General features: G+C 47.4%; 1 protein-coding gene and 1 long non-coding RNA gene across 3 annotated transcripts in view; both read right to left on the bottom strand.

Moving 5' to 3' along the window:
* LOC309376583 overlaps positions 1–22,912 on the bottom strand; it is a 181,367-nt gene that overhangs the window by 32,568 nt on the left and 125,887 nt on the right. The gene's annotated exons all lie outside the window — the stretch shown is intronic.
* On the bottom strand, positions 653–19,650 carry LOC309376569 (interleukin-1 receptor antagonist protein-like). 2 transcript variants are annotated; one of them, XM_081923015.1, is made up of 7 exons: positions 19,193–19,638; positions 16,367–16,412; positions 14,167–14,206; positions 8,564–8,726; positions 4,149–4,325; positions 1,660–1,799; positions 653–971 (listed from the first exon to the last, which is right to left on the bottom strand). In XM_081923015.1, the coding sequence occupies exons 2-7, from the start codon at positions 16,402–16,404 to the stop codon at positions 765–767; spliced, it is 765 nt and encodes a 254-aa protein (XP_081779141.1). In that variant the 5' UTR covers positions 16,405–16,412; positions 19,193–19,638; the 3' UTR covers positions 653–764. The 2 variants fall into 2 exon arrangements, with proteins under 2 accessions (XP_081779141.1, XP_081779142.1); XM_081923016.1 differs by having other exon boundaries at positions 822–967; positions 19,193–19,650.

Here is a 22,912-nt window from a genome sequence, read left to right as displayed (position 1 = left end):
AATAAAAAAAAAATTCCTTCCAGTAAGCATCAAAATGTTCAAGTAGGTCAATGCTAATAAATAAATAAATAAGCAAGTGAATGAATAAACAAATAAATAAATGCAACATTTCCATATACAGTGGTGCCTCGCAAGACGAAATTAATCCGTTCCGTGAGGCTCTTCGTATAGCGGTTTTTTCGTCTTGCGAAGCAAGCCCATTGACAGCTTAGCGGATTAGCGCTACACCTGTCAAGCGGCTTCCAGCGATCAGCTGTTAAGCGGCTTATCAGCGGAACAGCTGATAAGCGGCTTAGCGGCTTAAGAAAAGGGCGGAAAAAGCGGAACAAAACCGCGGGGGGATGCAAGATTTTTTTCGTCTTGCGAAGCAACCCCATAGGGGAATTCGTTTTACGAAGCGCCTCCAAAACGGAAAACCCTTTCGTCTAGTGGGTTTTTCGTCTTGCGAGGCGTTCGTCTTGCGGGGCACCACTGTACAGTATATACATGATAAAAATCACGTTGACAAAAACTGCTCCGAGAGTTGTTTTTTTTTTACAATCAAGCAGTGTATAAATTTTATGAAATAAACAAATAAATAAATAACTAAATAGACAAATAAATAAATAAATAAATAGTATAACATTTAACAATAGTATAACATATAACAGGAATTGGGATTTCTGTACGTGGTACATACGTGGCCCCTGAGAAATTCAGGCAGCCTAAAAAGATAACCAAGCAACCAACCAACATACCACTGTGGCTGCAAACATTAATGGTTGTTAAAATAAATGAAAGTCTGTGTAGAAGCGTTCTCCGATGGCGTTGTGCATCTGTACGTAGCCGTTATCGTTTGGGGTGGCCATGTACCACCCGGGACAGACCAGGGACTGGAAAGTAAAGGTTTCGCTCGCTGGGCTGGTGGGCTTGTAATAAAAAAGGTACTTCTGGTTGTCTCCAGAGATTTCCTTCAGGGGCTTCTCCGCTTCCTAGAGGAAAGAGAGAGCGGTCAGGGGGCTGCCACACTCCCCAGCAAACACAGCCAGAGTCTTGGGGGCCACACAGAGCTGCCTGAGGAGCATAGCTGTCAACTTACAGATTTGAAAACAAGGGACCAGCAGCCTCGAAAATAAGGGATCAGCAGCCAAAATAAGGGATTTTCCAGGCACAGGTATGTTCAGCTTCTGAGCCCCTCCAAGCCAAAGGCAGAAAGCCCAGCCAGCAGCCAAACAAAGCCTCAAGCGGTGGTTCCCACAGTGCAGCAACCCGGCAAAGGGGATGCAGCAAGGAAAACCACCGTCACCTCTCCGCTGGGAAGCGCTGAGCAAAGGTGAGTCCCCAGGCAATGCGGCCGATTTGATCGGCACAAGGCATGCCAGCTCCACCCCCAAGTCGTTCTTTGACTCCTTATTGGGTGAGCAACACAGCCAAGCAACACAGTTGGAGCCTCCCTCCTCCTGGCCGGCAGGGAGGGAGGGAGGGAGAGGAGCTGCTTCCTTTGAAACCTGGGAAATTTAAGGGACATCATCAATAAGGGACAGCAGCGGGACACAGCACTGGGATAAGGGAGTTTCCCACCAAATAAGGGACGGTTGACAGCTATGCTGAGGAGCCCCATGCATTTTGTGGGAGGCTCTGGAGCCCTACTGCTCACCTCCTACTCACTAATCTACTCACCTCCAGCTGTAGGCGGCAGCCATCTCCCTCCTTGACGCACGTCAAGTACAGCTTGCTGTCGACAATGTCCAGAGCGACCAGCTGCCCAGAGTTGGCATCGCTGCCCAGCGGTGAGCGATAGAAACGCAGGTCCAGTTTCACTGGGAAGAAACCAAAGGGCAAATTCTGCCTCAGTTCTGATGAGCTCAAGGCCAGAACTCTTGCAGAGGGAGGGGGCTTGAGCTTTGGCTATGTCTCCCCAAGCCCCCTGTTCCTGGGTGTGCGCTTCCAGGACACAGAATCATAGATCAGGCACAGGGTGGGTTTCTGGTCTGCCTCTCCCCCTAGCTGATGTCCTCACCGATTCCCTGCTGAAACGTCTAGAGGGGTGACTTGAAATGCACCCCTTAAAATGACAAGCAGGCCGTATCGCTCTATTGGGATACTTTTTCATGTGACCCAGGTCAGCAGACTTTCACAGCTCAAGAAAGAGGTCCTACTAGATTTCCCCTGTTTCATTATATTTATGAACATTTATAAATCGCTTAGTGGGTCCCATGCAACTTGGTACATTTGAACCACCTAATGCATGGGTAGGCAAACTAAGGCCCGGGGCCTGGATAAGGCCCAATTGCCTTCTAAATCCGGCCCGTGGACGGTCTGGGAATCAGCATGTTTTTACATGAGTAGAATGTGTTCTTTTATTTAAAATGCATCTCTGGGTTATTTGTGGGGCCTGCCTGGTGTTTTTACATGAGTAGAATGTGTGCTTTTACAGTGTTACCACTGGATGCAAACAGGATCCGTCCCGGAGCCCCATTCGCATCCTGAAGCGACCGTAAGATGCGACTGTGCGTCTGCGCGGGTCGCATTTCGCCACTTATGCGCATGCGCATGACTTCATTTTGAGCCTCTGCACATGCGGCAAAACCCAGAAGTAATGAGCTCCATTACTTCCGGGTTGCCACGGAACGCAACCCGAAAATATTTAAGCGGACGCGTATTCATCCCGAGGTATGACTGTACAGTGGTACCTTGGGTTAAGTACTTAATTCGTTCCGGAGGTCCGTTCTTAACTTGAAACTGTTCTTAACCTGAAGCACCACTTTAGCTAATGGGGCCTCCTGCTGCTGCCACGCCGCTGGAGCACAATTTCTGTTTTCATCCTGAAGCAAAGTTCTTAACCCGAGGTACTATTTCTGGGTTAGCGGAGTCTGTAACCTGAAGTGTATGTAACCTGAACCATATGTAACCCGAGGTACCACTGTATTTAAAATGCATCTCTGGCTTATTTGTGGGGCATAGGAATTTGTTCATTTCCACAAGGTCTGAAGGACAGTGGACCAGCCCCCTGCTGAAAAAGTTTGCTGACCCCAGACCTGATACGTAAGCATTAGATGCCAGGGATGTTCTGATCTCGCCCTCCGCCTGCAAAAAGATGTACCTTGCCATGACATCGAAATATATGCCATAAGGAGGCTGGGCATGCCACAAACTGGGAGCTAGCACAGAGAAGATCCTCTTATTGTTTCCCTATCTTTCATTGACCAAACTGTTGGAGACCATTGGAGACAGACCCAGCATGGACATTGGCCAGCCTGCCACACCCTGGCACCCTCCAGATGCCTTGGAGCGTCTATAACTCGCCCTACAGTGGTGCTTGGCTGGACAAAGGAGGGAGGCTGGTGTATGAGGGAAGATGGAGAGGTGGCGTGCTGGCACTTTGAAATATCTGAAGGGCTGTCTCACAGAAGATGGAGCCAGCTTGTCTTCTGCTGCTCCAGAAGGCAGAACCCAGACCAATGGGTTGAAATGTCGAGGAAGGAGATTCTGAGTAGATGTTAGGAAGAACGTTCTGCCGGTAAGAGCCATTGCACAGTGCAACTGGACTCCCTTGGAAGGTGGCAGATTCTCCTTCATTGGAGATTTTAAAGCAGAGGTTGGATGGCCATCAGTGAGAGATTACAGTGGTGCCCCGCAAAACGAATGCCTCGCAAGACGGAAAACTCGCTAGACGAAAGGGTTTTCCGTCTTGGAGGTGCTTCGCAAAACGAATTTCCTATGGGCTTGCTTCGCAAGACGAAAATGTCTTGCGAGTTCCTGCGGGTTCCCCCCCTTCCCCCTTTTCCCCAAGCCACTAAGCCGCTTATCAGCTGATCCGCTAAGCCGCTTATCAGCTAAGCCGCTAAGCCACTTAACAGCTGATCTGCTAAGCCGCTTAACAGCTGATCCGCTAAGCCGCTTAACAGCTCATCCGCTAAGCTGCTTACCAGCTGATCCGCTAAGCCCGCTAAGCTGCTTACCAGCTGATCCGCTAAGCCCGCTAATCCGCTAATAGCGCTAATCCGCTAATGGGCTTGCTTCGCAAGACGAAAAAACCGCAAGACGAAGAGACTCACGGAACGGATTCTTTTCGTCTTGCGAGGCACCACTGTATTTAGCTTTGCAGGGGGTTGGACTAGATGACCCTGGTGGGTCCCTTCCAGCTCTACGCTTACATGGTTCCTTACCTGGCTTTTCGCTGGCTTGTAAATGCAAGGCAAGGAGCTTGGGCTGCCCTGGGGTCCCGTCCAGGAAAAAGCACTTGTTGTCAAAGTCTTGGATGGTCCACCTTTCCACCTTGGCATAGGTGTAAGCAGACGGAAGCCCTGAAGACACAAGTCTGGCTTCAGCAAAGGAAGATGGACCTGGACATGCAAGAGGGAACAGGGAGCATTATGGTCAGCACAAGGGAGAGGCCAGCAAGACTTGGAAGCTCTTGTCACAACCCTTCCAGAACAATCCTCTTGACGCTCCTTCTGGTGGAAGCGATATTCTCCCAATCTTAACACATCTTTATCCTCTAAAGACCTCGGATTGGTACACATGGTTCTCTGCCAGCTCATGTTTACCTGTGAGGTAGGTTAGGTAAAGGTAAAGGGACCCCTGACCATTAGGTCCAGTCGTGACTGACTCTGGGGTTGTGGCGCTCATCTCACTTTATTGGCCGAGGGAGCCGGCGTACAGCTTCCGGGTCATGTGGCCAGCATGACTAAGCCGCTTATGGCAAACCAGAGCAGCGCACGGAAACGCCGTTTACCTTCCCACCAGAGAGGTACCTATTTATCTACTTGCACTTTGATGTGCTTTCAAACTGCTAGCTGGGCAGGAGCTGGGACCGAGCAACGGGAGCTCACCCTGTCGTGGGGATTTGAACTGCCGACCTTCTGATTGGCATGTCCTAGGCTCTGTAGTTTAACCCACAGCGCCACCCGCATTAGGTGGGGCTAATGTCACCTATGGCCGTGTGGGAACTTGCATAAGAACATAAGCAGAGCCAGAAGGAACATTTTATCATATGTGGTGGGAGTGTAAGAAAGTAAAGAACTTCTGGGAAATGATATACAACGAGATGAAAAAGATCTTGAAATATATGTTTTTTTTAAAAAAAACCAGAAGCATTTTTACTTGGTATTATAGGTCAGGATATTAATAGACAAGATGTTAAACTGTTTTTATATGCAACAACAGCAGCAAGAGTATTGTTAGCCCAGAAAGCAAGAAGAAATTCCGATGAAAGAAGAATGGCAGGCAAAATTAATGGACTATGCAGAACTGGACAAAATGACAGGAAGGATTCGAAACCTGTGGGAACAGAGATTTACAGAAGATTGGAAGAAGTATACGAACTATTTGAAAAGCAATTGTAATCAACAAATTACACTAGTAGGATTACAAGAAGTTTTGTAAGGAGAAATATATGAAATGTTACAAATTAGATAATGAATTTAGATATTGGTTATGCGTATTAAATGTAATAGGGAAAGTAAGAAATGTATACTAAGAGATTAGATTGGAAAATTTTCAGACAGGATTGATGGAAGTCAAAAAATTGTATAAGATGTAAAAGTATGTGTAATTACTGTTGAAAATGGTATGTTAAAAAACTAATAATTATATATATATATATATATATATATATTTGCTTTCGTAGATTTTCACGGGTACAGGAATGCAGGTTTTGGTGTCCTCGGGTGTCTTCCCGTGTAAAAGTTGGGGTGTCTAGGCGACGTTTCGACGAGGTCTCACTCGTCATCTTCAGGCTGGTGCTTTCGGCTTCTTGTTACTGGAACAGAGCAGGATCTCAGTGTTTGAGTTCCTATAAATACTGTTGAGGGGGTGTGGTGTATAGCCTCCAATGTTCTGGGCAGAGAGGAAGTTCCCAGGCTAGTGTGCCTTTTCTTCTTTTGTTCCTTAATTACTTGAGGGATATCCTGAGTGATTTCTTGAGTGATATCCTGAGTACCACTTAGGTGGGTCATTAGGTGTGGATTAGTTGCTAAAGTCTTTGTGTCTTGACCTCTTGAACTTTGTGAAGAGTTTTTCTGAGAAGATGGCTGTACTGCACTTAGTTGTGCTCTGGCTTGGCTTCGTGTATAGGGGCGAGCTGTGGTTTTGTGGCTTGTGTCAGCCAGATCTGTGTAGGGATTGCAGGGGGGTGCAGCATCCGGAGGTGCCTCCATGGTTTGGCTACTGGATGGTGTCTGTAATTTATCTGTGGAGAGGGTCTGGGTTTGGGTCTGGTGTGGTTGATTGGTGATGGCGTTCTGTGTGCCTCTGGATCTGGTGTCAGTTTTTGTGGGGAGGGCTAATTTCCAGATGTCTGGCAAGCGGGATGTGTCGTCACGCTTGTTCATGTTGTGAGGGTGTTTCTCTATCTCGATGGCTTCCATGATTATTCTCTTGTGGTGATGTTCCATGTTAAAGAGCAATTTGGAATCTGCAAAATTAATTTCGTGTCCTGTTTCTTTCATGTGTTGGAAAAGAGAGGAAGTTTTTTCTTCTTTTTTGACGGCATTCTTGTGTTCTGCGATACGTGCATTTATTCGTCTGTTTGTTTGTCCAATGTACGTGGCTGGGCAGACTTTGCAGGGTATTTCATAGACCCCTTGGTTTTCCAACTGGATTTTATCCTTGGGGTTTCTGAGGATATTGGCTATTTTTTGGTTGGTGCAAAAGGCTGTTTTGATATTGTGTTTATGGAGGATTTTGCTAATTTTATCTGTAGTGCCCTTGATATAAGGAATTTATCTCTCCACAGATAAATTACAGACACCATCCAGTAGCCAAACCATGGAGGCACCTCCGGATGCTGCACCCCCCTGCAATCCCTACACAGATCTGGCTGACACAAGCCACAAAACCACAGCTCGCCCCTATACACGAAGCCAAGCCAGAGCACAACTAAGTGCAGTACAGCCATCTTCTCAGAAAAACTCTTCACAAAGTTCAAGAGGTCAAGACACAAAGACTTTAGCAACTAATCCACACCTAATGACCCACCTAAGTGGTACTCAGGATATCACTCAAGAAATCACTCAGGATATCCCTCAAGTAATTAAGGAACAAAAGAAGAAAAGGCACACTAGCCTGGGAACTTCCTCTCTGCCCAGAACATTGGAGGCTATACACCACACCCCCTCAACAGTATTTATAGGAACTCAAACACTGAGATCCTGCTCTGTTCCAGTAACAAGAAGCCGAAAGCACCAGCCTGAAGATGACGAGTGAGACCTCGTCGAAACGTCGCCTAGACACCCCAACTTTTACACGGGAAGACACCCGAGGACACCAAAACCTGCATATATATATATATATATATATATATATATATGCTTTCGTAGATTTTCACGGGTACAGGAATGCAGGTTTTGGTGTCCTCGGGTGTCTTCCCGTGTAAAAGTTGGGGTGTCTAGGCGACGTTTCGACGAGGTCTCACTCGTCATCTTCAGGCTGGTGCTTTCGGCTTCTTGTTACTGGAACAGAGCAGGATCTCAGTGTTTGAGTTCCTATAAATACTGTTGAGGGGGTGTGGTGTATAGCCTCCAATGTTCTGGGCAGAGAGGAAGTTCCCAGGCTAGTGTGCCTTTTCTTCTTTTGTTCCCCACAAAAACTGACACCAGATCCAGAGGCACACAGAACGCTATCACCAATCAACCACACCAGACCCAAACCCAGACCCTCTCCACAGATAAATTACAGACACCATCCAGTAGCCAAACCATGGTGGCACCTCCGGATGCTGCACCCCCCTGCAATCCCTACACAGATCTGGCTGACACAGGCCACAAAACCACAGCTCGCCCCTATACACGAAGCCAAGCCAGAGCACAACTAAGTGCAGTACAGCCATCTTCTCAGAAAAACTCTTCACAAAGTTCAAGAGGTCAAGACACAAAGACTTTAGCAACTAATCCACACCTAATGACCCACCTAAGTGGTACTCAGGATATCACTCAAGAAATCACTCAAGATATCCCTCAAGTAATTAAGGAACAAAAGAAGAAAAGGCACACTAGCCTGGGAACTTCCTCTCTGCCCAGAACATTGGAGGCTATACACCACACCCCCTCAACAGTATTTATAGGAACTCAAACACTGAGATCCTGCTCTGTTCCAGTAACAAGAAGCCGAAAGCACCAGCCTGAAGATGACGAGTGAGACCTCGTCGAAACGTCGCCTAGACACCCCAACTTTTACACGGGAAGACACCCGAGGACACCAAAACCTGCATATATATATATATATATATATATATATATATATATATATATATATGAACATAAGCAGAGCCTGCTGGATCAGCCCAATGGACCGTCTAAGTCCAGCTTCCTGTTCCCACAGGGGCCACCCAAATCCCTGTAGGAAACCAGCAAGCAGGATTTAACCACTAGGATCCTCTCCCCTCCTGTGGTTTCCAGCAACGGACATTCAGAAGCACTGCTGCCTCCAACTGTGGAGCCAGAGTCTGGCCGTAGTGGCTAGTAGCTGTCAATGGCTTCCTCCTCCTCCATGAGGACATCCAATCCCCTTTTAGAGCACTGCTATCCTTTGGAACTCCTTGCCACTCAAAACTGGGACTGGCTGAATAGAGGGAGCTCAGTACCTTCCACCAAGTTGCTGGTCAGCATCTCGCTCAAGTCGGCATCTGTGAACAGCCTGCTGCGGCTGGGCCTTCTCCGTCTCGGTGGCTGCGTGCTGGGCTTGGTTGCGGCATCTTCTAGAACGGAAAGGATAGCTGCGTGCTGGACAGACTGATAGAAGGAGATCTATAGGGGGGAAATGAGCTGGAATAGTCAGAAAGGGGCCCTGGAACAAACAGCACAAGATGTCCCCTTATGGAAAGAGCTCAAGGGAGCAGCCCCTTTCTCATTCTGAGGAGACCTCCTGCCGCTCCCTCCAAAAGCACCCTGCTTTCGCCCCTTCTCTCCTGCCTGCTCCCATTACACCCAGCCAAGGGCTTGGCTCTCAGGCATCCGAGGGAAGGAAGTGGTTGCTGCTGTTGTCTGCTGCTGATAAGAACGCTCAGGCCCTTCTTGGAATACCATATTTTTTGCTCTATAAGACTCACTTTTTCCCTCCTAAAAAGTAAGGGGAAATGTGTGTGCATCTTATGGAGCAAATGCAGGCTGCGCAGCTATCACAGAAGCCAGAACAGCAAGAGGGATTGCTGCTTTCACTGCACAGCGATCCCTCTTGCTGTTCTGGCTTTTGCGATTCAGAATATATATATATATATATATATATATATATTGTTTTTCTCCTCCAAAAACTAGGTGCGTCTTGTGGTCTGGTGCATCTTATAGAGCGAAAAATACGGCAACAGGTTTGGAATTGCTCAAGAAAGATGTCAAATTTGTTTTTGTATGCCACAACTGCAGCAAGAATTTGGTTAGCTAAGAACTGGAAAACACAAAAAGTTCCAACAGTGGAGGAATGGCAGATGAAGATGATGGATTTTTCAGAGCTAACTGACCTGACTGGAAGAGTCCGTGGCCAGAAGGAGTACCAGGAGGAATGGATGAAATGCAAAGACTATTTAGTTAAATATGTTGTTGTTGTTGTTGTTTAGTCGTGTCCGACTCTTCGTGACCCCCTGGACCAGAGCACGCCAGGCACTCCTGTCTTCCACTGCCTCCCGCAGTTTGGTCAAACTTTAAAGATGTTAAGTTAATTTAATTGGAAAAGCTTGAAAATATCAGATAGGCTTAGGATTTAAATATGTAATGTTAGGAATTAATATGTTTAATGCTAAAATAGAAAGAAAGAAAGATGTTAAGTGATTAAGTTAATTGTATGAGAACATTGGGTTTTGGAAAACTGTTAAAATGATATACACTGAAATTGGTTTAAATACGGTTGACATTTATGTTTGTTTAAATTTTTTGGGGACAATCAATATTTTTTTGCTTTTTTTAAAAAGAATGCTCAGGCCCTTTTACTGGCTCACGGGGGGTTGGGGAGTGGATTTTCTTCAACTGACTAATGCTGTTGTTGTTTACTGCATTTATATCTCTTTTTTCCTTATTTAATCTCTGCAACAACTCTGTGACGTAGGCTGAGAGACGGTGACTGGCCCAAGGTTACCTCGAGAGGTTCATGGCCAAGTGGGAACCCTCCTTTTTCAGATCAAACACAATAATAATAATAATAATAATAATAATACTTATACCCCACCCTCCCCAGCCAAGATCGGGCTCAGGGCGGCTAACACCAGGTATAAAAACAATTGATTGAAATACAACTTAAAATCAATATTAAAATACAACATCAAAATGCAGCCTCATTTCAGTAGAAACTCCAATCAAAAACTTTTTGGGGATGAAAATGTCAAATCTTCACCGAGGCCAACTATCCAGACTGGGCCAGAAAAAAGCTAGGGAAGTCCCCAAATAGGAGTTCCATCACAGAAGGAGAAAGGAAAAAGGAAAGAGGGGAAGGGGATCAAGTTGAGGCCAGGCGGAACAACTCTGTCTTACAGGCCCTGCGGAAAGAAATCAGATCCCGCAGGGCCCTGGTCTCATGAGGCAGAGCGTTCCACCAGGCTGGAGCCACTGTTGAGAAGGCCCTGGCTCTGGTTGAGGCTAATCTAACTTCCTTAGGGACCTCTAGGGTGTTGCTATTTATGGACCTTAAGGTCCTCCGCGGGGCATACTGGGAGAGGCGGTGCTGAAGGTACGAGGGTCCTAACCATTGCACCACACTGTCTCTCCATTACAAGAAAAGAGATTCCAACTAAACATTCAGAATAACTTTCTGGTGGCAAGAGCTGTTCCACAGTGGAAGGTGGTGGACCTTCCTTCATTGGAGGTTTTTGAACAGAGGTTGGGCAGCCATCTAACAGGAATGGCTGGATGACCACTGCAGTGCCCCTTCCAACTCTGTAATTCTAACCAGACCCAGCTGTGACGTTTGAGACAGCTTTGCGCGGCCGGAACTACAGCCGCCGCTGGGAAACACACAAAGGTGGAGTCCGCAAGGCATTTACTTTATACAAGCATATAGAGAGGCATCTCTCAGCCTTTGCTTTACACATGTGTAGAAATTAAGTACGTAAAGAGCAGTTACAACCAGATAACTAAGCTACAGCCTTATCAGAGGAGCAGAAGTAACATCCTAGGCCAGAACTTCAGAAGAAACCAGGTCAATCCCTCTTCCTTCCTTATGAGGAACTCTTGAGGGAGTTGAATATGTTTAAGCTTGGGGAGAAGATGGCTAAGAGGAGATATGATAAAAAGGTAAAGGGACCCCTGACCATTAGGTCCAGTCGTGGCCGACTCTGGGGTTGCGGCACTCATCTCGCTTTATTGGCCAAGGGAGCCGGCGTACAGCTTCCGGGTCATGTGGCCAGCATGACTAAGCCGCTTCTGGCGAACCAGAGAAGCGCACGGAAACACCGTTTACCTTCCCGCCAGAGTGGTACCTATTTATCTACTTGCACTTTGACGTGTTTTCGAACTGCTAGGTTGGCAGGAGCAGGGACCGAGCAATGGGAGCTCACCCCGTCACGGGGAGTGAGGGGCAGGGTCTTTACAGTGATGGCTCCGACCTGGTGGAATGCTCTGTCCCATGAGACTAGGGCCCTTCAGGATTTAACCTCCTTCCGTCAGGTCTGTAAGGCAGAGCTATTCCGTCTGGCATTTAATTTGAATTCAGCCTGATATTTTATTTCCTTTCTCTTTTCTCCCACTCCCCTTTTATGAAGATCACCCGCTCTGAGACCCCACAACTAATTCTCCCCTAGCCTCCTCGCTGGCCCAAGTTGGACTAATTCAGCCAGCTAGCCCTAGGGATTATCTAATGCTTATTTCCCCTAAATTGATTTCTGAATTTTGAATTTTATTGTTAATGTTTTTATACTGTATTTTATGCTGCTTTTACAATTAAGTGTTTTAAATTTGTTGTTAGCTGCCCTGAGCCCGGTTTTTGAACCGGGAAGGGTGGGGTATAAATAAATATGTATTATTATTATTATTATTATTATTTATTCTATTGTTAGCCTTTCTTCAGATTGCAGAATATCCAGGTTTGTCTTTTTGTAAGCACTGCAGCAACAGCAGGTCACCACAGATGTGGACCGCCCCTCTTTATTTGTTCCCTCAGAACAGTGTGGGACAGTGGGATTCCCTGGGGGGCCGGAATGCTAAAAGGCAAGCAGGCAGCAGGGGGCACTGGAGGTATATCAGTCTCTGTAAAGCTGGTATCATCAGATCAAGTTCATCAGTTCTGTTGAATTAATTCAGCTGAACTGTTCCAACTGGGGTTTGAATAAAGGTGCAGTTATTAATTGTTGCTGTTTAGAAATTTTCATTGTAGTAATGAGACATTGGGCTAAAGATATAGGGCATAATATACCAATAAATGCAGGTGGCGCTGTGGGTTAAACCACAGACTTGCCGATCAGAAGGTTGGCGTTTCGAATCCCCACGATGGGGTGAGCTCCCGTTGCTCGGTCCCTGCTCCTGCCAACCTAGCAGTTCAAAAGCACGTCAAAGTGCAAGTAGATAAATAGGTACCACTCCGGCGGGAAGGTAAACGGCGTTTCCGTGCGCTGCTCTGGTTTGCCGGAAGCGGCTTAGTCATGCTGGCCACATGACCCGGAAGCTGTACGCCGGCTCCCTTGGCCAATAAAGCGAGATGAGTGCGGCAACCCCAGAGTCGGCCACGACTGGACCTAATGGTCAGTTACCTTTACCTATACCAATAGACGATTGGGGGAGGTTATGGAGAGAAGGAATAAACTTTACTGCCTGCAGTGCATTAAAATAAAATATAATGAAAATGATGTACAGATGGTATATAACATGGGTGAAACAAGCCAAAATGTATAAAACGAATAATACATGTTGGAAATGTAAAGAAAAAGAGGGCACGTTTTACAGCATGTGGTGGGAATGTAAAAAAGCGAAAGACTTCTGGGAAATGATTTACAACGAAATCAAAAAAATGTTGAAATAGACATTTCCAAAAAAACCCAGAAGCTCTTTTATTGGGTATGGTAGGTATAGAAATTCATAAAAATGATAAAAAACTGTTTTTATATGCGACCACTGCAGCAAGAATACTATTAGCCCAAAGATGGAAGCAAGAAGAAATGCGAACAAAAGAAGAGTGGCAAATAAAATTGATGGACTCCGCCGAGCTGGCAAGACTTACAGGGAAAATTCGAAACCAGCGGGACCAGCCTTTCCTAAAGGACTGGAAGAAATTTATGTTGCATTTGAAAGACAAGTGTAACTACTTAACATCGCTTGTAGGATTGCAAGAAGTTTTGTAAGGAGGACTATCCAAATTATTGTGAGAAGTATTAAGATTAGCTGGCATACGGTTGGATTTAAAACAATAAGCATAGTTGTAAAATGCATACCGTATTTTTCCGCTCCATAAGATGCACCTTTTTCTTCCTAAAAAGTAAGAGGAAATGTCTGTGCGTCTTATGGAGCGAATGCGTGGTCCCCTACAAAGCACGAATCCACATGGATCCTCAGGATTTTTGCATTGGGTCACCCCAAATTCAGCTTCAGATCACATGTCTGTGGCCACAGCATGGACCACAAAAATCATACATCCACTGTTTCGTTCAGAATATTTTTTCTCTTGTTTTCCTCTTCTAAAAACTAGGTGTGTCATGGTCAGGTGCGTCTTATGGAGCGAAAAATTCGGTAATTAGAAAGGAATTCAGAAAACCATTAGAAGAGGTTGATGGAAGTCCGAGGCTATGACAGCCAAGGATTTGTTATATTGTGTTGGAAAAATTGTGTAAAATTCAATAAAAATTATAATGAAAAGAAAAGATAATTTCATTGTGTTATCTTCATCGACAGCTCATTCACGCCGCTATTCTGAACAAGGTTTTTCATAGGGGAGGGTAGAGGGAGGGAGGGCAGGAGGTCTAGGGGCCTGGCGGAAAAGATCTGGGGCTGTGTCCCTCCCCAACAGTGGCCCTGAGCCTGACTATGGCACTCAGCTTAAATGCCATTAACTATGGCACTCTGCTTAAATGCCAGGTGAAAATGCCAGCCTACAGCTCTCTGTCTGGAAGGGCGAATTCCTGGGCTGAGCCCCAAGCCTTCCCTGCCCTCTGGGTACCATTGAAGCCACTCTGATAGACTTGCAAGCCACCCCCATTCTCAAGTGGGAGCCGAATAAGGGGGTGCACCGTGTTATGGGGTTTCCCCTCCCACCCCCAAAATGCTGAAGGTTTCTTACCTCGTTGCCGAATGAGAACTCTATCTCCATCTCTTCCTCACTAGAAGGGAAGGGGGACAGGGAAGGAGGTGAAGAAGAGAGTTTGGATTCTGAGATATCAGACCCTTAAGGATAGGACTCAGTAATAATAACTATTATTATTATTATTATTATTATTATTATTATTATTATTATTAATACCCTGCCCTCCCCAGCCAAGACCAGGCTCAGGGCTGCTAACACCCAGTATAAAAACAAATTGATTGAAATACAACTTAAAAACAAGATTAAAATACAACATTAAAACATCAAAACATTAAAATTAAAATACAGCCTCATTTCAATGGAAACTCAAATCAAAAACTTTTGGGGGGATGAAAATGTCAGGTCTTCACCAAGGCTAACTTTCCAGACTGGTCCTACATAGGCCAGAAAAAAGCCAGGGAAGTCCCCAAATAGGAGTTCCATCACAGGAGGAGAAAGGAAAAAGGAAAGAGGGGGAGTTAAAGAAAAAAAAGTGGTGGTAATGCCCACCACTGCCCTGGCCAGCTGGTGACTCTTCCCATCCAGGTGGCAACAGGGCTAGGAAGGCTAGAGGGCTGCCTTGGGGCCTTGCAGCACCGGTTGGGGTGGGGAGATGCCAGAGACGGTGGCACTCCTCAGAGGGGTACCCAGGAATCCCGCAATGGGAGAACGGACTTGGGGTTGGGGCAGAAAAATAGATGGCAGTGAAGAGGTCAAGAAAGGCCTTCCTGTTTCATAACATTTATACAATGCTTGATCGTTAAAAAACAACAACCCTCAAAGCAATGTACACATGAAATTTGGCAGAGGGAGGAGGGAACTGTCTCAGGCGGCAAGGAAGGCTGTTCCTCCCAAGGTCAGGGCCGGGCCGCGAGATTTAGTTGCTTAAGGCAACGGACAATATGGAAACCGCCTGGAGCTACAGCTGAACCTCAAATGATAGTGATGGGGCACAGTCCTCCCCTATCCCTGAGGGCAGCAAGCTGGCATCTGCATGGCATTCATAGCTGCTCGGCCCTCCAGCATCTTCCGCCTGAGGCAACGTCTTGCTCTGCCTCTGCTCCGCACTGTTTCCTTGGGGGTCTGAGCTATGGGTGCCTGGACTGAGTCTCTGTCACAAGCCCCTGGCCTTCAAGGTTGGTGCAGGATGCGATCCCATTGCTGGCACGGAGGCAAGATTCAGCTGCTGGTAGATTTGGCTTCTGTGTAAGAACATCAGAAGATTCTGCCGGATCAGGCCAATGGTCCATCTGGTCCAGCACTCTGTTCTTACAGTGGCCAACCAGATGCCAATAATAATAATAATAATAATTTATCATTTAATACCCCGCTCATCTGGCTGGGCTTCCCCAGCCACTCTGGGCAGCTTTCAGCAAAATATTAAAATACAGTAATGCATAAAACATTAAAAGCTTCCCTGATGTCTTCTAAAAGTCTGGTAATTGTTCTTTTCTTTGACATCTGGTGGGAGGGCGTTCCACAGGGCGGGTGCCACTACCGAGAAGGCCCTCTGCCTGGTTCCCTGTAATTTGGCTTCTCGCAGTGAGGGAACCGCCAGAAGGCCCTCGGCGCTGGACCTCAGTGTCCGGGCAGAATGATGGGGGTGGAGACGCTCCTTCAGGTATACAGGACCAAGGCCGTTTAGGGCTTTAAAGGTCAGCACTAACACTTGGAATTGTGCTCAGAAACGTACTGGGAGCCATGGTAGGTCTTTCAAGACCAGTATTATGTGGTCTTGGTGGCAGCTCCCAGTAACCAGTCTAGCTGCTGCATTCTGGATTAGTTGTAGTTCCCATTATGGGAAACCTGCAAGCAGGTTTGGAGCGCAAGAGCCCTCTGCGGTCCCGCAGTTTGCCAGCGACTGGCATCCAGGAGCATTGCTACCTCCAACTGGGAAGGCAGAGCGCAGCCTCTGACAACGGCTAGTAGCCCTCGACAACCCTACTCCTCTTTTACAGCCACCCAAGTTGTGTGCAGAGCCGTGATGTTTGTGAGCATCTTGTCCTCTGTTCCAGGCAGCAAGTGGGTCAGCCCTGAGAAGGGCTCTGCTGAGGAGCAATGATGTGTGTGGGGCGCTCCATGACTTCCTAGGGGGCCACCCATCACACCCCACCACAGAAAACCCTCCTTCTGCCTCTGCATACGCAGGTATCAGGAGTACAGATGACCCAGCAAGGAAAGCGCGGAAGATTCTCACCTGATGTCTCTCAGCAACACGTCCGGGACTCTGGCCATGGTTGTGTCTGGAAAGGGAAAAGTGCGAGGGTGAGCCCCACCGGTCACAGACCCCCCCCGAATAATAATAATAATAATAATAATAATAATAATAATAATAATAATAATAATAATAATTTATTATTTATACCCCGCCCATCTGGCTGGGCCTCCCCAGCCACTCTGGGTGGCTTCCATAGATACCAAAAATACAGTGAATAGGGTTTCCCAAGTGCCCACTTTTTCCAGGACACGTCCTCTTTTTCAGGGGTAAAATTTCTGTCCAGATTTTTTAAATTTGCTGAAATGTCTCTGGTTATAACGTATTTTTCGCTCTATAGGACTCACTTTTCCCCTTCCAAAAATTAAGGGGAAATGTGTGTGTGTCCTATAGAGCGAATGCAGGCTGCGCGGCTAAGCCCAGAGCCAGAACAGGGAGACGGAGCGCTGCGGAGCGCTCCGTCTCACTGCGGAGCGCTCCGTCTCGCTGTTCTAGCTTGGGGATGGCTGCGTGCAAAGCCTCTGCAGGGCAGCGGGGTGCCTTCACCCCGCTGTTCTGCAGAGGCTAGAAAGGCTGTTCCCAAGCCAGAACAGCAAGACGGAGCGCTCCGTCTCGCTCTTCTAGCTTGGGGATGGCTGCGCAAAGCTATCCCTGAAGCCTTTGGAGCACAGCGGGACCTCGCGCTGCGCTCCAAACGCTTCAGGGAACTTTGAGGCTGGCGGTGGGGAAAAGTAGCGCTTCCCCACACCGCCAGCCCCACAAGCTCAGGGGGCAGCAGCAAGGCTGTGCACAGCCTTTTCGCTGTTCCCCGACCTGCTCTTTGGGGCTGGCGGTGGGGGAAAGCAGCGCTTCCCCCCGCCAGTCCCAAAGAGCAGGTCGAAAGGAACCTGAAGCCAAGCCTCTGGAGCCCAGCGGGAACTCCCCGCATGCTCCAGAGGCTTCGCGTTGCCTTCACTGAAGCCTGGAGAGCAAGAGGGGTCAGTGTGCACCGACCCCTCTCGCTCTCCAGGCTTCCAAGGTAGCCGCCTGAAGCCTCCAGAGTGCAGCGGGAACTCCCGCTGTGCTCCAGAGGCTTTGGGTGAATGCACCTTGAACGCACCTTGTTTTAGAGGGGGAGAACAAGGGAAATTTTTTTTTCCCGTTCTCCCCCTTCTATGGTCCGGTGCGTCCTATAGAGTGAAAAATACGGTACTTTCTGGTTGAGACATAAACATAACTGGTGGTTGAAGGCTTGCTTTCCTCTTCTCTCCTCCTGCCCCCCCAAGCAATATACCACAGCTTCTATAGCCTACATAAAGGTAAAGGGACCCCTGACCCTTAGGTCCAGTCGCGGACAACTCTGGGGTTGCAGCGCTCATCTTGCTTTGTTGGCCGAGGGAGCCAGCGTACAGCTTCCAGGTCATGTGGTCAGCATGACTAAGCCGCTTCTGGCGAACCACAGCAGCGCACGGAAACGCCATTTACCTTCCCGCTGGAGTGGTACCTATTTATCTACTTGCACTTTGACGTGCTTTCGAACTGCTAAGTGGGCAGGAGCAGGGACCGAGCAACGGGAACTCACCCTGTTGCGGGGATTCGAACCGCCGACCTTCTGATCGGCAAGTCCTAGGCTCTGTGGTTTAGACCACAGCGCCACCCGCATCCCTTTTATAGCCTACATAGAGTAGGGGTATTTAAAATGAGAGTCATCATAGCGTCCTCCTTTTTGCTCTTCAAAATATGGCAACTCATGCCAGCTGGGCCTTGGACGTACCAAAGCTCAGGGCCGGAACAATTGTTTTGTTGCTGGAAGTTGTTGTTCACTACCCAGTGAAAAACAAATCCTTAGAAAGATTAATAAAACCAAAAATCTAGTAAGTATTTCCAATGATTTATTGGTAAACATAGATCCTATATTCTAGGTCAGGGGTCAGCAAACTTTTTCAGCAGGGGGCCGGTCCACTGTCCCTCAGAACTTGTGGGGGGCTGGACTATATTTTGAAAAAAAATAAATGAACGAATTCCTATGCCCCACAAATAACTCAGAGATGAATTTTAAATAAAAGCACAGTTCTACTCATGTAAAAACACGCTGATTCCCGCACCATCCGTGGGCCAGGTTGAGAAGGTGATTGGGCCGCATCCGGCCCACGGGCCTTAGATTGCCTACCCCTGCCTTAGACTCAAGGTGCTCAAGGTGGCGTACATGGTTCACCCCCCTCCTCATTTAATCCCCACAACAACAATCTTGTTAGGTAGGTTGGGTTGAGAGGTAGCGGCTGGCCCAGCAAGCCGAGTGGAAGGATTTGAACCCAGCTCCTATTCCGTCACACTAACCCAGACCTTTGCCAACTTTTCATATTGGTGACGCACCTTTTAGACATGCATCATTTCGCGACACAGTAATTAAGTTTTCCTAGCAAACCAGAGGTTAAACAACCCCCTTTCCAGCCCTGGCAGGAGCACACGGAGTGTTTGCGCGACACGCCAACACACAGTTTGGAAAGCTCTGCTCTAACCACTACGCCACATTGCCTCTTGAGCGGCAACCTGCCAGTATCTGAAAGACATGACCATTCCCTGGAAGCTTCTCTTGGCAACCCCAATTGGCAGGGGGCAAGCTCTGGCAATCTGGGTGCAAGGGGCTGCTGCCATTGCCCCAGGCAGGGTGGAGAGGACGGAGCTTCAGGATTTGGCTGCAAAGGTGAGCTTGGGTATCCTCTCCAAAGGCAGTCTCCCCATCCATCATCTCCTCAGCAGGCCACCAAGAGAGGAGGATGCCTGTGACCAGGAGCCAGGTGGGAGGGGAATCTATGCAGGCATCCTTACCTGTGGTTCTCGATCCAAGGCTGCTTGATGCTCCTCTGCTTTGGTTCTCACTCCAGAAGCCTCTGTCCAAATTTATAGCATGGAGAAGGTGGGGCCTGAGCCTGGAATTTCCACCACTGCCTTTTCTACGAACCTGCTGTCAAGCTCGGATTGTGCAATCTACTTTTGCTTGCCTGCAAGGCCGGAAAGTCTTTTGCGTGGGGTGGAGAACTATCTTAGCTCCACCCATGAGAAAGACCAGCTCCTTCCAGGGATCAGATCTTGGAGAGTTCGTGGCCTCTGGCCTGGTTTCTCTAAAATACAAACCATCTGGCTGAACGTTTGATCCAAGATGCAGAATCTGTCCCCCAAGCCAAGCTTTTCTCTGCTTCTCAAGAGCACAAGCCCAGAATTATTATTCTGTTTCCCCCCCCGCAAACACTTTATGCCAAATGTATGCTTTCAGTTTTTAGCTCCATAGGTATCAAGGCTGCAAATGCTGGGACAGAGCAGATATTCTGGAGATGTCCCCAAATCAGAAAATTCTGGGAAGATATTGCAGTGGAAATTGAAGGAATAACTGGCTATACCTGTGTATCTTCTAATTTTACAGTTTGGATATGTTAAAGAAACTGTGCTAATAGAGGACAGGGAATTAATGCAACATCTTTGACCCCATTATTCTATGAACTCTTAACTGCTGCCAGAGTTATTATTTGTCAAAACTGGGGAGCGGTAATGAGGACACTGTCCACGAAAGAATGGAGAACAAAAATGTGGGACTCTGTATGCACGGTTAAGCTTGCATATATGGTGAGAATCAGAGGGCAGGCAACGAGATAATGCCCTTATTGAGAAATAGGTCTTTTAATAATTTACTGAAATGATAAGGTATAGGATAATGTAAACACATTTGTGATACTTTCAGCCTTGTGATATGAATTAATTAATTAAGTTTGACATTGGTGTGGAAATTTTTTGGTTCTAGATATCCCCTTCTACTTTTGCGTCATTGAAAGGGCATCTCCTTCATGCCTCCCATTTCACAGCTTGGAGAACTGAGGCCGGGGGCTTTCCTTACTATTTATCACGGAACATAGTTCACTTCTGAGTGAATAGTCACAGGATGACACAGCTCAACAGCTCTTACATATTTGGGCACAAGGGAAAGCCAGTGCAGTGGTTAAAAGCAGGGGTAGGCAACCTAAGGCCCGGGGGCCAGATACGGCCCAATCTCCTTCTCAATCCGGCTTGTGGACAGTCCAGGAATCAGCGTGTTTTTACATGAGTGGAATGTGTCCTTTTATTTAAAATGCATCTCTGGGTTATTTGCAGGACACAGGAAGTCATTCATCCCCCCCCCCAATATAGACCGGCCCACCACATGGTCTGAGGGACGGTGGACCGGCCCCCTGCTGAAAAAGGTTGCTGACTCCTGGGTTAAAGTGTCAGATTAGGACCTGGGAGACCAGGATTCGAGTCCCCACTCAGCCACTGGGTGACCTTGGACCAGCCACAGTCTCTCAGCCTAGCCTACCTCACAGGGTTTCTGCGTGAGGAGGAGAACAAAAGTGGGATATAAGTGCAATGAAGAAATGAATAAGCTCTGTATTTGGGCTAATAGCAGGAAGTGCTAGATGCAAGCACAGAGTCTGAGGTCAGGATCCTTCCAAGGTTCAAGGGCAAGGGAAGAGCTGCAGGACTGAGCAGATGACGACATCCCAACGGCTGCCATGCTTCCTTCTTCAGGGCCATCTGATTGGCCACTGTGGATACAGGAACCTGGACTAGATGCGCCAAGCCTTTTTTTATGTTCTTATTTTGGTCCTACGAAGCAAAATTCCAGCATAAGCATCTAGCACTTCCTGTGACTCACTTCCTTGTTATTTTGTGTTGTCAGAAGCTCCCTTGGACACCCCATTGGGTTTTTCTATCTTTTAGATCTATCTAAGAAAACAGTAGTTTAGTTCCTTGTTTGGAAAAAGGCGGGGGGAACTCATGGAAAAAGCAATTATTTAAAAAGCAAGAAAGAGAACATATTGCTCCAAGGTTAGAATTGAAAGCCTACAAAAATATTTTTCATTATGAAAGAAACTCAGGGATTCTTAGTAAGTTTTGATTCTAAATGATCAAAATTCTTGTGTCCAGGTTTAATATTGTTATGAGTTTGTGGGTGCCAGCAGTGGCGTAGCGTGGGTTGTCAGCACCCGGGGCAAGGCAAGTAATTTGCGCCCCCTAACCCTAATCCCCAGATGTTGGACCCGGTGTGGCCGGGCCCCCCTGCACCCCCACGCTACGCCACTGGGTGCCAGCGTTTGTGGGTGCAAGACACCCATCATTCCTGGACTTGTTAGAATTTAATCAGTGCTTGGAGAGTTAAACTGGAAGTCAGACTTTCATCTCCCTGTGTTCAGAAGATCGCTTGAAAGATGGGCCATTAGGGGGGAAAGACTGAAAGTTGGGCTATCAGCAAATCAAAGACTCTGTCTGCCAAACTGCAAACAGTGTGGGTGGGGGGAGAGAGCCCCTCCCTGAGCTCAGAGTTTTTGTTAGGAGGAAGTTTTAGGATTTCGGTTGGCTGTGGCCTGATCAAGGAAAAGAGGTGTCAGTCTGTCAAATGCAGCAAACTGGAGGAGTGGTGGTGAAAGGTCAGTGTGGGCTGACAGTTTGAATCCAATGGGAAAAATGGGACCCTCTTGGAGTGTAGAAGAAGAAGAGGAGTTTGGATTTGATATCCCGCTTTATCACTACCCGAAGGAGTCTCAAAGCGGCTAACATTCTCCTTTCCCTTCCTCCCCCACAACAAACACTCTGTGAGGTGAGTGAGGCTGAGAGACTTCAGAGAAGTGTGACTGGCCCAAGGTCACCCAGCAGCTGCATGTGGAGGAGCGGAGACGCGAACCCGGTTCCCCAGATTACGAATCTACCGCTCTTAACCACTAGACCACAATGCCTTGAACCCCCTCCACGGCAGGCTCAGGTTGCATATATGTGTAAATAAACCATCTATCATAAAGACACCACAATCCCCAGCTGTGCCTCATTTCCAAAGGAAACCTAGACCCTGGATTCCTGGAAACTTGCACCGCTCAGAAAGTGGGGTGGTGGCATGTAACAATATCTTAGTTTTCCAGAGGATGTTTTCAGTCTGCTGTGACGGCCAACTCACACCCACAAGGATCTTGATAAACTGTGCAGAGGACGACAACCAGGATGGTCAAGGGTCTGGAAACCCTAGAGGCAGTTGGGTACTTTTAGCCTGGAGATGAGAAGACAGAGGTGACACGTTAGCCATCTTCAATAACTGAAGGGCTGTCACATGGAAGATGGGGCAATACAGTGGTACTTCGGGTTACATACGCTTCAGGTTACAGACTCCGCTAACCCAGAAATAGTACTTCGGGTTAAGAACTTTGCTTCAGGATGAGAACAGAAATCGTGCTCCGGTGGCACAGCGGCAGCGGGAGGCCTCATTAGCTAAAGTGGTGCTTCAGGTTAAGAACGGTTTCAGGTTAAGAACGGACCTCCAGAATGAATTAAGTTCTTAACCTGAGGTATCACTGTATTGTTTTCTGCTGCTCCAGAGGTTAGAACCCAAACCCAATGGATTCAAATGACAAGAAATGAGATTGCAACCAAACCATTAGAAAGAACATTCTGGCGGCAAGAGATGTTCAACAACCTCAAAATGTGGTGGACTCTCCTTCATTGCAGGTTTGTAATCGGAGGTTTTCGGGACCT

The sequence above is a fragment of the Podarcis melisellensis genome, assembly GCF_964234715.1.
Source record: "Podarcis melisellensis genome assembly, chromosome: 8".
In the NCBI taxonomy this organism is placed as follows: Eukaryota; Metazoa; Chordata; class Lepidosauria; order Squamata; family Lacertidae; genus Podarcis; species Podarcis melisellensis.
Note: the sequence above shows the minus strand (reverse complement) of the source record. Positions and strands in the feature narration are given on the sequence as shown.

Coding starts and splice junctions, on each gene's coding strand:
- LOC309376569 (XM_081923015.1), bottom strand. CDS start 16,404: ATGGCCAGAGTCCCGGACGTGTTGCTGAGAGACATCAG. Junction 14,207..16,366: donor GTGTTGCTGAGAGACATCAG/GTGAGAATCTTC, acceptor CTTCCCTTCTAG/TGAGGAAGAGATGGAGATAG. Junction 4,326..8,563: donor GACCAGCAACTTGGTGGAAG/GTACTGAGCTCC, acceptor TTGCATGTCCAG/GTCCATCTTCCTTTGCTGAA.